General features: G+C 40.1%; 3 protein-coding genes across 5 annotated transcripts in view; 1 reads left to right on the top strand and 2 right to left on the bottom strand.

Annotated features, from left to right (window-relative positions):
• Sdha (succinate dehydrogenase complex flavoprotein subunit A) overlaps nt 1-4,021 on the bottom strand; it is a 28,764-nt gene extending 24,743 nt beyond the window's left edge. Inside the window, exon 1 of the mRNA XM_050145579.1 lies at nt 3,865-4,021. Coding sequence (XP_050001536.1) covers nt 3,865-3,927 — 63 coding nt within the window. The 5' untranslated portion in view covers nt 3,928-4,021. The remainder of the gene's footprint in view (nt 1-3,864) is intronic.
• Ccdc127 (coiled-coil domain containing 127) lies at nt 4,011-12,658 on the top strand. 3 transcript variants are annotated; one of them, XM_050145580.1, is made up of 3 exons: nt 4,011-4,123; nt 7,855-7,985; nt 11,012-12,658. In XM_050145580.1, the coding sequence occupies exons 2-3, from the start codon at nt 7,865-7,867 to the stop codon at nt 11,671-11,673; spliced, it is 783 nt and encodes a 260-aa protein (XP_050001537.1). In that variant the 5' UTR covers nt 4,011-4,123; nt 7,855-7,864; the 3' UTR covers nt 11,674-12,658. The 3 variants fall into 3 exon arrangements, with proteins under 3 accessions (XP_050001537.1, XP_050001538.1, XP_050001539.1); XM_050145581.1 differs by having other exon boundaries at nt 4,021-4,127; XM_050145582.1 differs by lacking the exon at nt 4,011-4,123 and adding an exon at nt 4,155-4,318.
• A 2,170-nt stretch (nt 12,659-14,828) lies between these two features.
• Nucleotides 14,829-21,576, bottom strand: Lrrc14b (leucine rich repeat containing 14B). The gene is made up of 2 exons (XM_050145583.1): nt 17,596-21,576; nt 14,829-16,253 (listed from the first exon to the last, which is right to left on the bottom strand). The coding sequence occupies exons 1-2, from the start codon at nt 18,672-18,674 to the stop codon at nt 15,608-15,610; spliced, it is 1,725 nt and encodes a 574-aa protein (XP_050001540.1). The 5' UTR covers nt 18,675-21,576; the 3' UTR covers nt 14,829-15,607.
• Nucleotides 21,577-22,312: the final 736 nt, after the last annotated feature.

Raw genomic sequence — 22,312 nt, 5'->3', positions numbered from 1 at the left:
TTTAGGTCATCAGACTTGTGCAGCAAGCACTTTTATCCACAGAACCATCTTGTTGGGTTTCCACCTTATTTTTTGACAGTCTCAATTAACCAGAAGCTCACAATATCAGCTAGGCTGGCCAGTCAGTGAACGCTCAAGATTCACTTGTCTCTACGTCTCAGCACAGGAGTTACGAACGTAACTGGCTATGTCTGGCTTTTATGTGGGTACTAGAGCTTGGAACTCAGGTCCTCTTGCTTTCAGAGCAAGTGTTCTTATACACTGAGATATTTTGTAATTTGGAAACATGAACATGAATGAGGACATTTACCTACACTGTAACAATAAGTCCACTTATACCTTGTCCAGTAGGACAGACGTTCTCATTAAGGAGGTTGGGGAAGCAACGAGAAGAGCAGAGACTATTAATTATCCCCAAGAAGCAAAGTGCCTCAATAAGCTAAGTGTCTAATCAGTTGAAGACTGGTACAAATCATCTTCTGCACAACCTTGCAATTATAAAATCACCCAATGAAGACTTAAAACTGGCTGGCACTAGGAGGGGCAGGAGGTGGTTTAAGTGAACTGAAGTTCTTCTATACTCAGAAAACACAAAAATGGAGGTAAACACCAGTGCACAATGACAAAATTTAGAAATTGTTTACATTACTGAACAGAATAGTTTATTCCTTTTCATTTATAAATCTTTTTAAATCTTAATGATTTAAAAAAATTAACCTTGTTGAGATTATTTTCATTAAGAATTATATCTTTTAAGGCTAGTCAGATGATGCTTCTTGTTGAGCCGAAGGACCTAAGCTTGATTCCGCAGGACCCACACTTGTAAGAGAGAAGCCATACCTCCAAGTTGCCTACTGATTTCTATGTACTATGTCAACACACACAAATAAATGTAATAAGATTTTAAATTTTCATTATTTTTTAAGTAGAGAAGTTTAAAATAAAGTTCACAGGGATAGATATCCCTGACTTAGATGACTATAGCTCAAACTTTCAGAGCCTGCCCCACAAAATTCTCACAAAGCACAGAGGAAAACCGGCCAACAGGGACTATGGACCCAGATCATGTATTTACTCCACTATCAAAAGAACTTTGGAAAAACCTCTGAGAAACTCCAAATTCAGATTAAAATGCTGATCACGACTAAATGCTAAGTCACAAGTCTACAAATGAGTCAGGAACATAGAAAACACAGAACTGAATGTCATTGGTTCTGAGAAGCCAAACAAAATAGTATGACTGTACAGGCCTAACTAACTCATGTAATTCTAGATATAGCACTAAAACATTCAAAACAATTCATCTAAAGAAAAGATTTATTCTACCATAATGTTTCATATATTTTTCCTAAGAATTTGGAAAACTTTATAGAAGGGAGCTGTCCTTGTTTTTAGTTTTCCTATACACTGAACAATTTCAAATGTTTGTAAGTCACATCAGTATACTGGGACCATGAAGGAAAAACAAATTTGATGAGTTGATAACTTGAAAGCATTTGGCAATACAGAATAGCTTATAGATATTATTATTATTAATAGACAGGAGTAAACAATTCTTTCTTCAGCATTTCTCTGTTGGTGATCACAAATTTCTCTTTTACTAACTTGATTCTGTTCTTTTGTAAACTCAAATTCTTCATGAAAAAAACAAACTTCAAATGCCAATGAATATTTAGTTTGAGGGCAGAATTTCTATAGTAATAGCCATCTTCATGAAGAGACTAATTTAAAACCAAAAACCGTATTTTGAGAGGTCAATTGTCTTTTCTATCTTATTATCCTGTTTACTAGTACTTAACCACAGAGCATTATGAAGAGCCACAACAAAGATGGCAAAATGCTGGCAGTTAGCATGATTCAAATAAGGTTTGGGGGAAAAAAAAGGCTTCCAACCAAGCCCCCATAAAAGAAAAGAGTTATGCAGCCTGATCTCACATGCTTAGAGTCTTATTCTCACTTTCAACTGTAATTCTACTCTAGTCTGAATAAAAATTATACTGATGTAGAAGAAACTTGCAGTGGTAGAATCAAGATTATAAATGATTTATTAATAGACTTGCTTAGGACACATTAAGACACAAAACAGTATTTAGCTAAGGAAAATACTTCAAAATACTCCAAAGATGAGTATACTAGCCAGTCCTGTTACAGATAAGTAAAATTAAGGATTCTGTAATGTAAATATTTTTTGACCAGGATTGACCAGCCACTAGGCTCCATTCCCATAACAAAAGGGACAACCTGACTTACAACCATTAGACCCATTTCTTTATCAGAATTGCTTCTAATATAATTGCCTCAAAACCCAGGGTGAAAACCATTTTTAAGCATGGTATGCCATAAAGCCAGATTTCTCTTCTTAAGAAAAGCCTATTTCTATCAGCTAGACAAGATGACCATAGGTAACAACTATTTGGAAAAGAACAATGGTGTACTTAAAAAAAAAAACTCAGGCAATTTGGAATATCTTTGCTGTGTAAATCTCCCACCAGCATAAGTGGCCAGACTTATGCAATCTCCAGTCTCTGTCTAAACTGGTCAAAGTGTAAACTGGACCTGGGAACTGAAAGGGATTTAAGGATGACAACACATGTGGAATGCATAAACCTAAGGTATAAACAAGTTAGTAAAATCTTCTTTTCTTGACTGGCTCCTTTCTGGGCATTAGCCAGAGCTGGACACTATTATTATTTTTTTTTTTTTTAAAGATTTATTTATTTATTATGTATGCAATATTCTGTCTGTGTATATGCCTTCAGGCCAGAAGAGGGCACCAGACCTCATTACAGATGGTTGTGAGCCACCATGTGGTTGCTGGGAATTGAACTCAGGACCTCTGGAAGAGCAGTGACTGCTCTTAACCACTGAGCCATCTCTCCAGCCCCCTGGACACTATTATTAAAAAGCTTTCTCCTTATATTTTCCTGAGTGTGTGAACTGAATCCTGGGGATGGGGTGGATTCACATATATCTGCTACAATACAATCCTGCTATAACTACAGGTGGTTAATCTGTTATTTCCTGTAAAAGGCTTCGGTGATCAGTACTTATAACCCTCCTTTTATTGTTTTAAGAACCCAAGGGATAGAGGTGGAGGTCGAAGTCTATGGTAGTAAATACAAATTACTGAAATTATCAAGTATGAATAACAACCAAGAATAGCTGCCAAGGAACCCTTGAACATTTAATTGAACTTAATTTTTAATATCTATTTCAGAAAGGAGACAATTGCAGCCATAATTATATGCACAGTGCAAGTCGATACTGTTCAATGTCTTGAGGCTTTTATTTCGTAATTAAATTATTAAGTAGGTAGGTGGGTCACTTCATTTAGTTTGCTTTAATAAAGCCCTAGAAATCTAACGCATAATATGTCATCGTCAAAGAGTACACTGGAACACAATCTGACACAGCCAACTCGGATCTTAGCATCCCAGGAGCACTCTGTGTCCCTCTTCCACTGCAATGCAAAATAGGGGTCGCAAGATCGGATGAACACGGTGCTTAAGGCTCACCTGAGATTTAAAAACAGTAGCCGAGGTCACTACACACAGCCTGTAAGCTCATCATTTACAATATTTTAGTGTCAACATCGAGACTACCAACTATTAATCACAGACTTGCCCGCAACTAGAAGGACGTAGGTCGGTCCCGCCCGTTGACCTTTTTAGGTGGGACAAGACTGGGAAGGCCGCGCTAGACTCCCGCGACCGAGGAGTCGTGACCTTCGCCGGAAAGCGGTCGGCTCTGGTGCACTGCACCTTCCCAGCCCCAGCCCAGTTAGGGTGGGTTCGCGGAATTAGGAGTACACTCGGCTCTGGAGCACTCCTGGTGCCCGCTATCCCGTGGCACTGACTGACTCACCGCCCCAGTTAGCGCCAAGCGCCGCCCGCGAAGAAGCCGCGAAACTGCTCCTATGCCGGCCATGTCTCTGCTGTCCCACAAGCCTCAGCGACAGACTGCGCTTGCGCACCACGCTACGTCGCCGTCGGAGTTGGAAAACTCTGCGCCTGCGCACCACGACGGGCTCCGGTGAAAGGTGGTACGCCTGCTTGCTGCACACGCCCGGTGGCTGAACTTTTGCGGTAGCTTGTTAGCTTCGCTGATGGACTCTGCTCCAGGAGTAAGTGGGTACCAGTATCTTTGAAGTGCTTCTCGGATAGTTCTTCGAGTTTACCAAAACAGAGAGAGTCGGAGGATCCGGACCGTTTAAACTGCGGTCCGAGGAGCAGCGACCTCAGCCCCATAAGAGCTCATTTTATTGGGTACTGGATCTCAAGGAATCGGTGGGAGCTACCGCCCTGGATTTCTGGAGTGGGTAGGAATGATGCATTGGTGGATGAACCAGGGGGGCAGCTGCACTGCGCAGCACAGAAGCCAGGATACTGAACCAGAAACAATATCAAAAGCTTTCGTCTTCATTTTAGCTCGTGGAAACCTCAGGACGAGGCCTGTTGTAGCTTAGATCATGAAAGCTGCTTCCATCATAGCTAGGACTGACATCCTAATTCTTGCAAACTCGCTCTGATTTGATCAGTTTCAGATACTATTTCTATTTTTCTAGTGAAATAGCTAAAATTTTCGGTGGAATTAAATGTTATAAAAAGTAAACCAATAATCACAGTTGTTTCCTGAATTTTTACTTAATATTAGATTAAGTTCTTTTGGTGCACAATCGTTATGAGCAGAATTTTGAATTATTGTTTACAACGAATCATTTCCATTTAATTTCTTATATTTATTTTTAATATAAATAAGGAAATATGGGATATGTTTGTGCACAATGCTTTATATTTTGAATTATTTCCTTGGGACTTTTAACCCAGAAATGGATGTTATTGCTGTAGAGGGAATAAATAAGACAGTGGGCCCTCCGTATTGGTGGGTTCAACCAACCGCATATCATTTAGGAAAAATGAGTATGTATAGACTTTTTTTAAAACAAGGAGGGAAATAAAGCATATCAGCTACTTAAGTGCCTTTATACCTTATTAAGTATTGATGATTTAGAGATAATACAAAGTATTGAACAGATCATATTCAAATATACCATTTTATATGGGAGTCTTAACTAGGCTTTTGGTATTTTGGTATCTGCTCGGGTTCCCCCACAGATATCTGAGGTATGGCTACATTTAGTAGGAAGTTTTTGGTTTTTTTTTGTTTGTTTGTTTGTTTTTGTTTTTTTGGTTCTTCGAGACAGAGTTTCTCTGTGGCTTTGGAGCCTGTCCTGGAACTAGCTCTGTAGACCAGGCTGGTCTCGAACTCACAGAGATCCGCCTGCCTCTGCCTCCCAAGTGCTGGGTTTAAAGGCATGTGCCACTATTGCCCGGCTCTAGTAGGAAGTTTTTAAAATTTATTTGCTTTAAGTTAGTATGTATCTTTCTAAATTACGCATCTACCAAAATTTTTAATTCTGTGGTTTCTATAAACCATTAAGTTCTGAGCCATATTTTATGGTCATATGTTAAGCAAGGTTTTTTAAAATGTTAAATTTTTCAAAAATTGTATTAGATTTCTTATTTTTTACATGCATACTTGTTAACTATTTTGTGATTATTGTATTTGTGAGGGTACATATGAGCAAGCTGAATATTCTTAGGACTTTATGAAAACAACCATCTAGTATGAGTACTTTGTGACTTTATTTTTATTTAGTTGAGACAGGGTCTCTGCCTCTTGAATGCTGGGCTAGAATGGATATTTTGTAAACTAGTAGATTCATATTAACCTTGGTCTCCAGGCAAGTTTGGGAGTTATACTCTGAGGTGAAGCAAGGGATTTCTGTAACTCTGATCATGACAGCATGTAAATAGCTTTCCTTTGATTTTTATCTGCAGAGAGCTACTCATTCTTCAAAACCCAGCTCATATGAAGCAGATGTCTATTATAAATTCACTTTATTGAATTGTCTGTGTACAGCTGTTTTAGAGTTTTACAGAGACAACCGATAAGAGACATGTACAATTATGCTTTACTTAACAGTGGATGTTGGGGGAGGCTGCTTGTTCATTTTCCAGCCACCCAGGCTCCCAAAATAATCCCAAAATAATCACACAGAAATCTCTATTAGCTTATTTCTGACTAACTCTTATATCTTAAATTAACCCATTTCTTTTAATTTGTGTATCGCCACATGGTTGTGGTTTACTGGCAAGGTTCCGGTGCACCTGTCTCCTGCGGGCAGCTACTTCTCTCTGACTCTGCCTACTCTCTCTCTCTCTCCCTCTCTCTCTCTGTCTCTCTGTCTCTCTCTCTCTGTCTCTCTCTCTCTCTCTCTCTCTCTCTCTCTCTATCTCTCTCTCTCTCTCTCTATATATATATATATATATATATTATATATATATAATCTTTCAGCCTGGCTTTACTCTGTTAAGCAATTGGCTGAAAACATCTTCTTTATTAACCAATGAGAATAAAACATATTCACAGCATACATTACCACCCCTTTTCTGTCTAAATAAAAAGGAAGATTTTAACTTTAACATAGCAAGATTACATATAACAAGACAGTTATCAAGTAAGAATTACAGTTGCAATATTTGTATCTACTTTATCTTTTATCATAACTAAAGAAAACTATAATTATAACTATCTATTCTTCAACTCCATCAAAGACCCCAGAAGGATATAATATTACCTAAGTTAACAGTACATTGTAAGCAACTTCCAAAACTCTAGAATTGACAGACATCTTGCTACCCAGACAGTCGCCCAAAGTTCTTCTGTATTGTTGGGGGCATCCATCTTCACCTACAGGCCTATAATATCCAGCAGACTTTTCCACGGAGTAGGAAATTCCAAAGACAGTTCTACCTATATTGGCAGTTTGTCACTCACTGACTTCTGTGTCTTACAGAATGTCTGGCAGACTCCTTCATGAAGTAGGAACCCTGAAGGACTGTCTCACCTTCTTTAGGCAGCTTCAGCAGTCATTTTTCTGTGGGTCCTACAAGTCCAGTCAAGCAGTTCAAGCAAGAGCAGTTTCATGCCCAAATGGCTAACAAACTCCATGAGGAGCCTCTTCATTGATTGAAGCCTATCATCCTCTTGAAGTAGATTGGTGTTGCCATGAGCAGCTTTGTCTCACTGTCATGAAAAGTCCTAAGTTTTTAATACATTTTAAATGCTGTATTCTGTAGTCTTTAAAAGTGTTGAAGATTATCTAATTGAAATTTATCTCTATATATCTAGAAAACCTAATATGCATATTTCTACTCTTGACTAAGGTATTGTGTTTGTGCAGCTCGTTTAAAAATGTAATGTATAATTAAGAAATATAGGTTAATAGTCATCTATGATAGTCAAACATGTAGTCATGTTAATTAGTTTTTCTAGATATATAGAGATATATTTCAATTAGATAGATAATCTATCTATCTAGGCTACTATCACATGTGTGGTTCATTGTCAACCATAATTTTTTAGGGCTTATCATGGTATGTGTAGAGTAAGAGAAAAATTTGATTTATTATAAGTAATCAATATTAGCACTCAAATGCTTACCAGTCATACAGAAACACTTTCCAGGCACACCTAGAATGATGTTTAACCAATTAGCTAGGCATGCTGAGATGCCTTCTCTCATTTATATTGACACATAATATTAATCATCACAATGACCATACATCTAAAAGTGAAGGGAGAACTCACCATATTTTGCTTGTACTTTACTTGAGACATACCTCTCATACTACAGTATGACTTACTTCTTGAAATCACATAGGATGCAGTGTTGTACAGCGCACAGAGCTGCAAAGTATTTTCTTGACAGAAATTTATGTAGATGATATAATCATAACAGCTATACTCTGTTCCTTTTATATAATTAGTATCTTTTTCATTTTCTTCAAGGTATAGCTCCATGAATAACTTAAACGACCCCCCAAATTGGAACATCCAGCCCAATCCCAGGGCTGATGGGGGTGATGGAAGCAAGTGGAATTATGCCCTCTTGGTGCCAATGCTGGGATTGGCAGCATTTCGTAAGTTATAATTTTCTTGACATCTCTGTTTCCTGATCTAAAAATTATGCTAGGAGTAGATTGCTGCAGGTACTGGACACACTAAAGATTGTCTTTAGTACTTGACCAATACAGTGCAGTTTTACCCTTATACCAACTCTGTGACAGGATTAGCTTAGGCTTATTTCCGACTAGCTGTTATAACTTAAATTAACTTGTTTCTATTAATCTACATTTTACCATGTGGCTCTTTACTTCTTCATTCTAGATGTCTGATGTCCTCCACATCTCGCTGGTGAAATCCTTGTGCCTAGATTCATACCCTGAGTTCTTTTCTCTGCCCAGAAGACCTGTCTAACCTCTCCTGTCTAGCTATTGGCCATTCAACCTTTTATTAAACCAATGGCAAAGATACATCTTCACACAGTGTAAACAAATATCCCACAACAGGTTAGCTTTTCTGATCCTCGGTTTACCTATTCCTAGAAGGTAGCTTATGATCCTTTAATACTTTGTGAGCATTAAATAAGTCAAAAACATTTGGTGTGGGCTAAGTTTTAGTAAGTCTTAGCTTTTTCTCATTGTTTCACTATTCTAAAGGTACTTCTTTGCCTTAGTTGCCCTCCTCAGTACTGACAGGAAAATTGACCTGAAAGAAAACCAGTTAGGATGTTTGTTTAGTATTTTAAAAGTCAGGTATTTGGGTGAGTTTGCCCATGAAAACTACCTTGCAGGCTAGAAATCTTCATATTTAAATTGACTGAATACCACTGAAACTCTTATCGGTCATAGACTATAGTATGTATGGGCATATGTGTGTTTGCAAATGTAGAGAAAGAAAATTTGAGAAAACCCTACCTCCTAACTGTGCTCCCACCTATGATCACTGATGTAGAAGAGCTGGTTTATATTCCTTCATGTCTTGTGGTTCTGGTTGTCATCTAAAAATATGAGAAGCTGATGATTCAGTAAATGAAAAGCAAATGCTGTGCCATATGTATAGTGATTATTTTTATACAGTAGCTTTTTATGTGTCTAAATTTCTCAGTTCAGAAGTTTGCCATAGAGAAAGAGGAAGGATCTGAGTATTGCCTGATGCCAGTCCAGATCCATCCCAGAGAGTGTTATTTAAAGGCTCCTGCCTGTCACCCTTTCTCAGGGCACTGTTCACATAAAAGGCATTTATTGCTGTGGTTCTGTGAGTGGCTTGGAAGCCTTAAAATCACACTTATTATGAGTAGATTCTCATCCATTAGTGGTGTTAGTTACTTTGAGTGAGTTAGCTTTGAGAATGGGTGAAGCCCTTTCGTTTTCCATGTATTTTTCAGACTTGTTTGTAGCTTTAATACGAACTCATAATTCCCAATTTCTTGCTTTCCCTTTTTGGATGTTAAGTTGATACATTTTCTCCTGAGGACTGAAAAAATGATTTATATTTCTGTATTGATTATCCTGGCTAAATAATGTATTCAGGGATAACTGTTATTTTGTTGTTGTTCCTTTATGTCAGGGCTCACTATGCTGTCCTTAAATTCACAATTCTCATATCTCAGCTTAGGTGTGTGCCAGGACAGCCTAGACTAAAGGTAATTTAAGAACTTTGCATTCTTATAAGGATTTTCTAAAAGTAAGTTACTATATGTTTGAGAAGATGTGTTGCAACTTGTATATGTTAACCAGCCTTCATCATGGTCTGGAAGTAACAGCAGATGAATTGAATGCTTCATGGATGGATGAGAATCTACTTTTATTCTGATGATTTAAATTTCATGAACAACTCTCCTTTCTTTCTTCCTTCTTCCTTTCTTTCGTGGTTCTGATGATCAAACCCGGGGCTTTGTGTATGCTTGTTAAGAACTCTACCATTGAGCTACATCCATAGCCCCAAATTTCATAATTTTCAATACAATTCAGAACTGGTAAAGTTGTGCTAACCTTGAAGAGTTCTGTCACCCTTTGGCAGTCTTAGATCTCCTTGTCTCTGTTTTGCCTTCTGTCTCATTCTCTATTTCTTTGTTCATTCTCCCCTTCTTCCTTCACCCCTCTCCCTTCCTCACCTTTTCTTGAGTAGAAAAGAAACTGTCTTATATCTAAAACATGAAGTGTCCGGTATACTGAGCTTAATCACAGTACAATTCAGTGTAGTCAAAAGAGACAATTTTGAGATCATTGTAGACCACATACAGTTGTAATAAGTAGCACAGAGAGATCAGTAGCCTTTACTCAGTTTCCCCTACTGGTTACCTCATACAGACTCACGTGAGACTCAGGATCGTATGGTCGGCATAGGCAAGATAACCTCACATTATGAAGGAACACCTGTTACTTCATAGCCACAGTTTCCTCTGAAATCTGGGAACCAGTTGATCCATAATATTATATAACTGGAGGAATGAAGTTATGTGACTGTCTTAAAGTCTTTGTCAGATAACACCAAAATATCTGATCTTCCTGGGCTTTGGTGTGACTATTTTTCTTTGAAACCTGCAAATTTTGGATGTCCAGCCTGGCCTTGAGCTTGGAATACTCCTCCTTCTTGGTCTCCCAAGTATTGGGATTACAAGTATTTGCTACAAGTCTAACCTAAGTTGAACGTCTTCACCTTATTCTTGTAAAACATAATGGCAAACTCACCAGACTTAAGCCGTATACAAATGATAATTAGGTAAACCCAAGTATGACTTCCAACAATATTTGAAGCCTACTATAGTAATTTTTTAAACATTGGCAATAAGTCATGGAGCACCAAGGCAGAGCACATAAATGATAGATTTGAAAACAAAACAGTGATTATTTTTTCCAGCCATGGAAGTTAGACACCAGAACACAGGCATTGAATGTACTACTTTAGGTGTCCAGTACTGATCTGAGTTTAGGATAAGAACTTTGTGTATTTTGTTATCTATGAAATTTCAGTGTCTTAGTACTTTGAATTCTTAGTCTTTTACTGAAATGCTGTAATCACTGTGTTACATATTTTCCTTTAGTAGTCATAGGATTTTAGTTGTGTCTCTTCATGTGTCTTCCTCATCTCTTCCTCCTGTCAGGTTGGATTTGGTCTAGGGAATCCCAGAAAGAAATAGAAAAAGCAAAAGAAGCATATCATCAGAGAACAACTGCTTTCCAACAGGATCTTGAAGCTAAATACCATGCTGTGATCTCAGAACATCGGCGTGCAGTTGCTCAACTATCTTTGGAACTGGAAAAGGAGCAAAATAGAACAACTAGTTTTCGAGAAGCTCTTATCTCTCAGGGGCGTAAGTTGGCAGAAGAAAGGAAGCTTCTTGAGCAGGAACGAGCTCAGATAATGCAAGAGAAAAGCCAGCTGCAGCCTCTGAAAAGTGTCTATCTGAGCTGCCTGGAAGAAGAGGATGATTGGCAGAGGAGAGCCCAGCTTATGCTGAAGGAGGTGGGAGAAGCTCTCGTAGAACGTCAGAATATCTACTGCAGCCTGGTCCTTCCCCGTAGTACAAGGCTAGAGCTGGAGAAGAGCTTACTGGTACGCTCGTCCATTGATCCGGTGGCTGCTGACCTAGAGATGGCTGCTGGCTTATCTGACATATTTAAGCATGATAAGCATTGTGGAGATGTCTGGAACACCAACAAACGTCAAAACGGGAGGCTCATGTGGATGTATCTCAAATATTGGGAACTACTTGTTGAACTTAAAAAGTTTAAGAAAGTAGAAAAAGTCATACTAGAAAAATAAGAATGAAATGAAACTTAAGGCCAGATGGCAATGGCAACTTGCATTCTGGCCTCTCTGATGTTTAGTCTGTTGCTTACCAGATGTGACCCAGTACAGCTACTCTTTGTGAGAACTCAGGTCTTTCCACCCTTTGAACAGTGCAGTAGGGACTTAGCAGATAAGTTTTTTTCTCTGATGCTCTGTAGCTATTAGAGATTCAGTTTTTTGAAGCATTTTTGAGCTGTTAATATTTAGTAGAAAAAGTACAACTTTATATTTTAGTTCTAGGTTAAAGAAAAGATTTAAAGCTCAAATATAATATTCTTACTCTAAGAAATATTCTATCAGTTTTTACCTCTCCTCCAATTACTGGTCTCCCCTGATTCCATCTAGAAGTTATTGGTTAATGCAGTTGTGTAACATGTGGGGCTGGCTTTTTGGGGTTTTTGTTCTGCTCAGTTCCCACAGCCAGCAAGTCCCAAAGAAAAATCACACAGTCTGCATTAGATATGAACTGATTTGCCCATTTGCTCAGGCTTCGTATTAGGTCTTATAACTTATATTAGCCCATTATTCTTGTCTATGTTAGACTCGGTACCTTTTTCAGCAAGGCAGATTGCATCTTGCCTCTTGTGGTCTGGGCAGGACTGCTGAGGAATGGACTTCTTCCCAGCATTTTCCTGTTCTCATTGTCCCACCTTTATTTCCTGTCTGGTTGTCCCACCTATACTTCCTGCCTGGCCAACCAGTGTTTTTTTTAAAACATGATTGACAGAATACAGACAGTTCTGCTGCACCATAGCTGTATTTTCAAGATTTATCTTGTTTGGGGCATTTTTTACCATAAAGAAAAAAAAAAGAAAACACAAACAACCACCAAATGTTTCTTCCCAGATTGTGTCCCAGTGAACACCTAGAAGTGAGCTGTTCCTATATCCAATAAGCATGTTTATTAGCAATGTACGCAAACAATATCTGTCATTTAAAATAATAGTGCCACTTTTTATTTGTGCGATTCTTTACTATTTTTTTTGAGACAGAGTGTTGCTGCATAGTTCAAGTAGGCCTCATATGTGCAGCCCTCCTGCCTCAGACTCCCAAGTGCTGGACTTACAAATGTGTATAACTACTCTTGGGTTGGTAATTTGTCAGTTTTTAACATTATTTAAAACGTAGATAAGTACTTATAACCTATTTACATACAGCTTATATGAGTTGACTTTTTGTCATGCAATCTGGTTTTATGAGCTAAGTACTATTTTTTATCTTGTAAATGATAATTTCCCAAGATATTCAGATTCTTTTTTTTTAATTTTTTATTTTATTAAAGATTACTGACTCTCCCCTCCACCGTCTCCCATTTCCCTCCCCCTCCCTTGTTAGCCCAAAGAGCAATCAAGTTTCCCTGCCCTGTGGGAAGTCCAAGGACCACCCACCTCCATCCAGGCCTAGTAAGGTGAGCATCCAAACTGCCTAGGCTCCCACAAAGCCAGTTCGTGCAGTAGGATCAAAAACCCATTGCCATTGTTCTTGAGTTCTCAGTAGTCCTCATTGTTTCCAGACAGGGTTTCTCTGTGGTTTTGGAGCCTGTCCTGGAACTAGCTCTTGTAGACCAGGCTGGTCTTGAACTCACAGAGATCCGCCTGCCTCTGCCTCACAAGTGCTGGGATTAAAGGTGTGCGCCACCACCGCCCAGCCAAGATATTCAGATTCTATGACTTGCCATGGTTTTCTAAGATTTCACCTGTGGTTCCCCTCATGGCTAACATCTCTTATAACAAGAAAATCAGCAAAGAAAAGGCATGTAGATCAAGTCTAGAGGAACCAGGTGGAGCCCCTAAAAGTCATACTCTATGGAATCACGGGGAACATTTTTTAGTTAGGAGCAAACTGTGATCTATGACAGGTACCCTGGAAAGCTCACTGGTGACTATCAAGATTTTGATGGAGTGAGGGCTATTCATGTAACTGTTCTATATAATATATAACAGTTCCGTTCCCAAAGAAAGGAAAGTGGTAGGCATCACTCACTAGTTACAGTTCTGGGAACTCCCAGCATCCAGGTTCCCAGCCGCCTGTTAGGTACTAGCCTTGTGCTTGGATGCAGTCAGTATGAAGTCTTTTAAGTGAGTTCTACATAGCCTTATTTTCTGGAGGACAGGATCTGGAGCCTGATAGAGAGACGGTAATCTGCCTAGGTCATGGTAGTATTTTGTGGAGTGGGTCTGAACTGAGTATTTCTAAAACTAGGAAGCCTATATGTGGTTATTTGTCAGTGGAAAGGCAGGAAGTGAATAAAGTGGTTAGTTTATGTTCAGATCCTGTATTCCACCATGTGCATATCCTTCTCAATAGAAATATGACAAACTTGAAAATACTTACACAGAAAACAGTTCAGTTATGGAATGATTGAGGAGCACTAGAGTTGACAGCAGGCTCTCTCAGCTACAGCCAGCTGATTCCAGTTAAAGCGCTTCTCAATGGATACTTACCATACCTTTCTGTTGTATTACCAGAACTATCTCTAAGAAGTTATTTGTTCTAGTAATCTAAAACAACAGTTTTCTCAGATTGTTTCCTAATGCATTTAGTTTCTGTTAATTCGCTGATCTGCCATGTGAGCTTGAACAGATCATTTCATGGCTTTCTCTGAGGTTTATCTCTTAAAATGAGGACACATTTTACATGAGAATCACATCAGCAGTTTGCATCTATGACATGACTGCTTTCTGTCCTTTTTAAACTGAAATTGTTAGTAGCATATTTTTATTGCTGTTCAGGGGTCAAATGGAAGTAAGTACTCTGGTATGGGGACTTAGAGGGGGAGATAGCACGGCAGACCCTTGGCTGGTACATGTGTGGTTATGGAGCTAAGCTTTTACTCTGTCCCAAGAAAATTATTTTCATATTCTAATTTTAAAATTGAGAATATTAATGAAATAGACTGTACATAAATTAAGCCACACTCCTTTTTTATTAGCATTTAATTACACTAATACTTTTGCAAGGCAGATACTGTAAATGAAGTCCAAACAGATCTTCCTCATGTGGTGATTTTTTCCTTAAAGGAGTTGCAAAGTGCCAGACGCAGCCATTCTGAGGAACATCACAAAGGAGTAATTTGGAGGCATTATAGACATGTTATCATCTACAAAGTTCATGCTTGAAAACTATATAATTGACTCATGACAAGTTTCATAAAAATAATCTGTCTTAAGTTTAAATTTTGTCATGGGCTGCATTCATAGTTATCCCCTGACACTTGTGGTTGTTCAGGTTGGACTTGCCTGTCTTAGGGTTGGATGCAGAGCAGAAAACAGGGTCAGAATATTTCAAGAAATACTGGGAATATTTCAGCAACTAGATGTCCTCAGTCACCAAAAGATGGTGCAAAACTGCCAAGATTGGAAACAAAGCCAAGAAAGCTGTGGACAGAAAAATGATCACCACCCCCATCCCACACCTTTCTGTGTAGTCAGATGTCATCTGGTAAAAAGTACAACAGATATAACAAAGAAAGCTTCTGCTGGGCTCAGGGCTTCAGTTCACTTTTATTTTCATTTTCAGTGTCTTTTTTCTTGTTATGTTTTATGGGATGCTGCTTTTATACATTTTTCTGTGATGAATTTTCTCTTTTCTTCCTCCTCACAGCATCAGAGTCAAGTTGACCCTGCTCACAGTACATTCTTCCCTGGTGTCCACATTTTCCACCTTCTACCTAGGTGATAGGTCCTTCACTCTGGGTGACTTCCCCTCTGCTTTAGGCTCCTGCTGTACTGACACACACCCATTTATATATCTGGGCTTCTTTTTAAAGCATGTAATGAGTATGCCTGTAGTTTTCCCTAAGGAATTCTGTGGCAGTGATGCTGCTGGTGACAGATCCAGGACTGACCTCAGGGCACAGTTGAAATGCACAGCCTTTTTTCCTTTTTTTAAAGCATAATTGCAGGACCTACTCCATTTGTTCTAGTGCTCTGGAAAAGTTTTCCAAAGCAGTTTTGAAAGCTTGCATCAAGAAAGTACCAAGTTCATTGCTGGTTTCATGAATGTCTGGGTCAAAACTTCCAAAAAGGGGAGTGGAGGCCTGGATGTCCTCCCGGTTAGCTTGAAGCAGTACTGCTCGCAAATCCTCTGCAATCATGTCATATTTCTGTTGATCAAATTTGGACACAGACAGCTCATCCTGGGGGTAGGTAGTGCCCTCAGGGTAGCATTCTTTTGGCACTGGAAACTCAATGTGGCGCAGCCTAGGGAGTTCGCAGAGTGCAGCAAAAAGGCGCTGGAGAGCACTGGCTGACAGTGGGTTTCCAAGGAACTTGAACTCCTGGAGCTGGTTGCAAGGACTGAGGCCCAGAATCATCATGCCAACATGGTTATCTGTGATGTTGCACTCCTCTAATGTGAGCACTCTTAGTGTTTGGGCAGCCTGGCTCAGCAGCTGGAAGAAGGTAGAAGGGTACAGATGGACCAGGTTGTGTCCACTGAGGTCCAGCACCTCCAAGTGGGCAGTATGCTTACAATCTGCTAAGAAGGACATGTCTTCATGATTAAGGGCACAGTTGGCTAGGTCCAACACTCTTAGTGGAGTCTTCAAGGGGCTGTGAGGTAGGCAAAAACATCACAATGTTATGAGGGTCCCAGGTGAGCTAGAGTTTTGGTGGCAATGGACAATCCATCCACCTTTCTCTCTTAGGGACCATAGATGGCAGCCTACCAGAAACTCCAGCTGACACTTCATTTCACGTGGCTTCTGAGTTAAGAATGACTGATATTTTTAAGCAATTAGAAAAATCAAAATAGTTTGACATGTGAAAGTTACACGTTTCTTCTGTCAGTCTATGGCTGCTGGTCCTGCTTAACAGTCAATAATTAAACCTAAAATGGACCAACACCATACTTCAAGTTGGGTTAGGAAAGTTATGCACATGATCTCAGAATTGTCAGAATATTGACTGGGCTCATCAAAAGACAGAATTGGCTAGAAAGAAGGTATCGTCACTCTGATGACAATAGAACCAATACAGTTTCAGGGCTGGGAAGGGAAGTCCAGCATGCTGAATTTGGACTCCATATCCTGAATTCACTAGGCATTCTGTATCAGATGGGGGAGGTGTGTCTCTGAAATAAATCTCCACCCAGGATTCATGAGAATATACATTTTTCCGCCAGACGCTGGATTTCTCTGGGAACATGTCCATCACTGCTCTTGTTAGGCAAGGCAGTATGCACTGGGATCTTGTTCTTTGTCCTGAATACCCTGTTTTTGCTGTCTCCCCACGGCCTGACCACACATGGTCCCACATGAAGATACCTTAGCTTTATCATTACCTGGCTGCTGCCCTCCTGCCCTTCTTCAATAACGGAGTTGCTGAGGAGGCTATAACAGTGCCGGAGTTTCAGGTGAGACAACAGTTCACCTGACAACTGACCCAACATTCTCAGTATGCTGAACTATATTCCCATTCCTTGCCTGGGAAAATGTTTTAAGACACTAAACATTGGGTAATTTGTTATACAACAATAGTAGAAGATCTAGTTGTGCCTCCTGTGTTGTTTACTTTCTAATTAGTGCCCTCTTTCCCTCCCTTCTCTTCCCTCTTCTGATGCTGAGAATTAAAACTGGGATCTGCTAGTGCTTTATTACTGAACTGCACTATATGCTCAGCCCTTGTTTTCTGCTTTGAGATAAGGCCTTTCTTGATAGTTGGCCTCAAATGTAAAATGATTATGCTTCCTGCGTGCTGGGATTATGGCCAAGCCCCCACGACTGGCTTTTGTTAATTGAAAGAAACCTTCCAAGTTGTCTTATGCTCTGATTCTTTCCTGATGGTTCTTAACTCCTGTGGTTCCGGCCAAACATTCCCAGAGAGCATTGTGTAAGCAGATCCCATCTCTATCTTCAGTAACTCCACCCAATCTGTGCCGTTTTCTGAGACTTACCTCAGCAGTGTGCGGATCTTTCCAGTCAGTGTAGAGAAAGCTACACTTAGCTCGGTGAGCTTGTTCATCTGGCTGAGCTCCCAGGCAATAGAGGTGAGGAGTGGGTCTTCACCCTCTGGAGTTGGGGCACAGGTAGGGGGTGCATCAAAGGCCTTCGTGGGTAGGGTGAGTGAGGTCAGCTGAGGGAGGCCCACCTGGGCCAGCAGCTGCTGTACATGGCCAGCATGCAATCGTACATTATGAACTACCTCCAACTTTCTTAGCTTGCTTGGCCCAGCTAGGCCGAGCACTTGTAGGAGCTGCCCAGGACTCAGGCTATCTGCCCGGAGTGAAGGGCAGCAGACTTGCAGAGGGGCTGGGCCTGCTGGCTTCAAGGCCTGCACCACCATGTCAAAGTTGCCTTCCGTGACAAAGAGGTCAGCAAAGACTTCAATAGGATGCCTAGCTGTACAGGGCTGTCCTTGGAGCTGGCAGCAGATCCTGACCAGCACCTTAGTGCGGCCCCACCTTCCTAGTGCCCTCCCACAAGGACATTGCTGCACCTGTACATCCTGGATGCCTGTAAAATCAGCTACCCGAAGCCGGTTGCTCCTACTTTGCAGCACATGGTCAGCAAGGCCCTGCATACAGGCCTCTAAGCAGGCCTTGCAGGCACGATCACGCAGGTCTTCTGGGTGGTCAGTGTTTGGCCCCAGCAGCACAGCCAACCGGAACTCCTCTAGTGGCCAGTGACTCAGCACAGCACGGGTTACTTCTGCCTGTTCTAGCAGGTAACTGGCCTTGAACAGGAGTGGATAGAGGTTGTAGGCTATATGGTCCAGGCTCTCCTGGGCCACCCGAGGATGGGACACCAAGGCTTCAGCAGAAATGAAACGGAGCGACTTCATTGTGTCCCTCTCAGGATAGTGCTGTCCCTGCTGTTCCTCCCAAAGCATGTGAGTTTTGTGACTACTTTTAGCTGCTGCTGTTTCTGGGTTCTGGACAGAAAGTGGTAAACTGGCCCTTGTGGTCATCTGACTGCTATTTTGGTCCTTGGATACTAGTTTGGCTGTGACTGTGGAGGCATCTGTCTGTTTCATGGCATTCTGCTGATGAAATCGGAGCTGCTTGGCTTTGTTGCCCAATGTGGAGTCAATCAAAAGCTGAGCTCAAGGTACTTACTTGCCCAAATACACTAAGACTTACAATACAAATGGATACTCTGCCCAACCCTGACCTATCTCAGTTAAAAGATCTGCGTGAAGCCAGATCCTCAGCTGCACTTGCATGGATGAGACAACTGTCTTTGGGTAAAGCCTTTCTTTTTCTTATACCTTAGAGTCAGAGATACAAGGACCAGGATTATGGGGATAAGTATATTACACAACTCTTTTCAAATTTTAAGAATACTGGCCCATGAAGCTCACCATCTCTTATTCTCAAGGTCCATCTTTGCACAAGAGGAAGAAACATTTTCCCTGTACAACATACACAGACGAGTGATGCTGCAAATAAATGCAACTTCCCATAGGCTGTTAACTTTCAGCCTTGGCCTAGGTAGGTGTTGAATAACTGTTGAATGGTTAGATCCTGCCTTATCATTATCCCATAAACTGGGATAGGGAAGCAGTCCTGGCTTGTAAGTCCCCATGGTGCCAGCTGTACAAGAAGGTCATAGTAGAGAAAAAGAGGGAGAGGCAGGAGTCAGACAGTGGACAATCCAGGTGAGTGTGCTGCACTCAGGTGTACCCGAGTTTCCCTGTGTGACCGTCTTTGACTTCTTCCTCCTGATCTAGAGCCTTATCTCTCCCAAAGACTCTGTCATGGCTGTAGATGCGAATATGCTACCATGGTGAAGCACCAGGCACTGCCAGGTGGGCAGGATTTCTATGGAAGGTAATCCATGGCACGATTTTACCCTAATTTCACCACTTGCCCCTGTTCCCAGTCTTGGCTATTGTTGGTTGTTTTTTACTCTTTACGTTTTTTTTTGTTTTTTTTTTTTTTTGTGCGGCCTGCCAGAGAGAGGCCTATTCTTTCTTATGAATGCTCAGGCTTAGCTTGGCTTGTTTCTAGCCAACTTTTCTTAACTTAAAGTATCCCCTCTACCTTTACCTTTCTCTATTTCTTTTCTTTTTTTTTTTTTTTTTTTTGGTTTTTCAAGACAGGGTTTCTCTGTGGTTTTGGAGCCTGTCCTGGAACTAGCTCGTGTAGACCAGGCTGGTCTCGAACTCAGAGATCGGCCTCTGCCTCCCCAGTGCTGGGATTAAAGGCGTGCGCCACCACCACCGGGCTTACCTTTCTCTATTTCCATATATCTTTTCTTTCCTTCTTATTCCATGTCTGGCTGTGTGACTGGGTGACTGGTCCCTTTTTTCTGGCTCCTCGATAATTTCTCCCCAGATTTCTCCGCCTATTTATTCTCTCTGCCTGCCAGCCCTGCCTAACGTTTCTCCTGCCCTGCTATTGGCCGTTCAGCTCTTAATTAGATGACCAATCAGTTGTTTCAAACAGGTAAGGTAATACAGCTTCACAGAGTTAAACAAATGCAACATAAAAGAATCTAACGCATGTTTGCATCATTAAATAAATATTCTACAGCTTAAACAAATATAACACATACTAATATTATACAACACTTGGCCTCTGAACTGTTACCATGTCTGTTAAATAAGAACCCAAAATTAGTGATACCAACATCTGTCTTTTAAGCTATAAATTTTGAAGTACACATGACTAGGTTATTAGTGATCTAGGTTTAAATTCACTGCTGTATGAATCGCTTTGAAATGTGTTTGGAAATAATAGTATGCATAGTGAATTATATCATTTTTAAATGTTCTATGAGTACCTTGAGCTTCCTGCCATGCTTATAGAATTTCACAGCTGAAATGGACACTTAAAAATTACATTTATTTATTTGTGTATATACATCTGTATGTCTGTGTTCACAAGCACAAGCATGTGTGTTTCAAAGTATGCATGTGGAGTCAGAGAATAACTTGCATGAGTTAGTTCTTTCTTTTTATAATGTGAGTTCTGGGAATCTAACTCTGGTTGTCAGCCAGCAAGTGGACTACAAGACACCCCATTGTCCCTGAAATGGATAATTTGATATAATATCTCTGCTTGTGCAATAAAGCTACTTGCATTTTTGCATTGATCTTCATTGTGATTAATTCTTAAATGATATCTCAGTGTTCATATCTACCCTATTTCATGAGCTGTATTTCAAAACTTATGTCTTTTCTTTTTTGTAATTACTTGTGACTTCATATTTCTGATTTCATGTGAAATCTTCAACTTTAAGAGAAATATCACTCTTTTTCTCTTTGTTTTGATTCAGGAATTCATTTAGCTCAGGATAGCCTAGAACTTGCTATGTAACTGAAGATAAATTTGAACCGGTGATCCTCCTACTCCACCTCCCAAGTTCAGGTATTATAAGGATGCATGACTAAATCAATCTAGGAAACCTTTTGAGTTTAATTTCTAAAACTCCAGCACTACCTCATCCTTTCTCTTTACCATCTAACATTTATTTATTTATTTATTATGTATACAATATCCTGTCTGTGTGTATGCCTGCTGGCCAGAAGAGGACACAAGACCCCATTACAGATGGTTGTGAGCCACCATGTGGTTGCTGGGACTTGAACTCAGGATCTTTTGTAGAGCAGGCAAGGCTCTTAACCTCTGAGCCATCTCTCCAGCCCCCATTTAACTTTAAAAGAATAGTTATCATTTCTTCCCAATCCAAGTAAGTTTTGACTTGCAAATTCTTTGTGATTGTTGCTTTATTAATATTAATCTTCCATTAAAATATGAATACAATCATCTGTCTTCCCTTACATAAAATCACTGAATGTTCCTATTTTCATCTTAGTAGGCATGGAAAAAAATGATACATGAGAATTATTTGAGATAATTTTGTGATTATTTCTTTCTTGGCTCTTTAAAAATAATTATATGAAAATTTTGTATCCATACAATGTGTTTTGACCCAGTTCACACCCTCAATCCTGCTGTGGAATGGTCTTTCTGTACACTGCGAATGTGTTGCTGTCATTAGTTGACAAATAAAGCTGGAGGGGTGTCTACCGAGATTTTGCTGTCTCATCCTCACTCAGTAGCTTTGAGACTATCCTTTAAACTTGAGTCAGACTTTTCTATGTCCTACAGGCCTCGAGGTATAAGCTCTGAGATAATTTTGGCCCAACACATAGATTTATACCATCTGCAAATAAGGATACTTTGACTTCATTTCCTACTGGTATCCCTTTTATCTCCTTCACTTGCTGATTTAGGAGTCCATTTCTGAATGTGAACAGCAGTGGAAATAAATAACTCACTAGCCAGGTGTGATGGCACATACCTTTAATACTAGCACTCAGGAAGCAAAGCCAGGAATATTTGTATGATTTCTAGGACAGCTTGATCTCCATAGTGAGTTAGACCAGCCAAAGCTGCATTTTGGGAACTTGCCTTATAAACAAAAAACCCAGAACCACAAAACAGAAAATATACCAACTTAAAAACCCACACCAGGGCTGGAGAGATGGTTCAGAGGTTAAGAGCATTGCCTGCTCTTCCAAAGGTCCTGAGTTCAATTCCCAGCAACCACATTGTGGCTCACAACCATCTGTAATGAGGTCTGGTGTCCTCTTCTGGTCTGCAGGCATACACACGGACAGAATATTGTATACATAATAAATAAACAAATATTTTAAAAAAGAAA

The sequence above is a fragment of the Alexandromys fortis genome, unplaced genomic scaffold (assembly GCF_014885135.2).
Source record: "Alexandromys fortis isolate MF-2015 unplaced genomic scaffold, M_Fortis_MF-2015_v1.1 scaffold_50, whole genome shotgun sequence".
In the NCBI taxonomy this organism is placed as follows: domain Eukaryota; kingdom Metazoa; phylum Chordata; class Mammalia; order Rodentia; family Cricetidae; genus Alexandromys; species Alexandromys fortis.
Note: the sequence above shows the minus strand (reverse complement) of the source record. Positions and strands in the feature narration are given on the sequence as shown.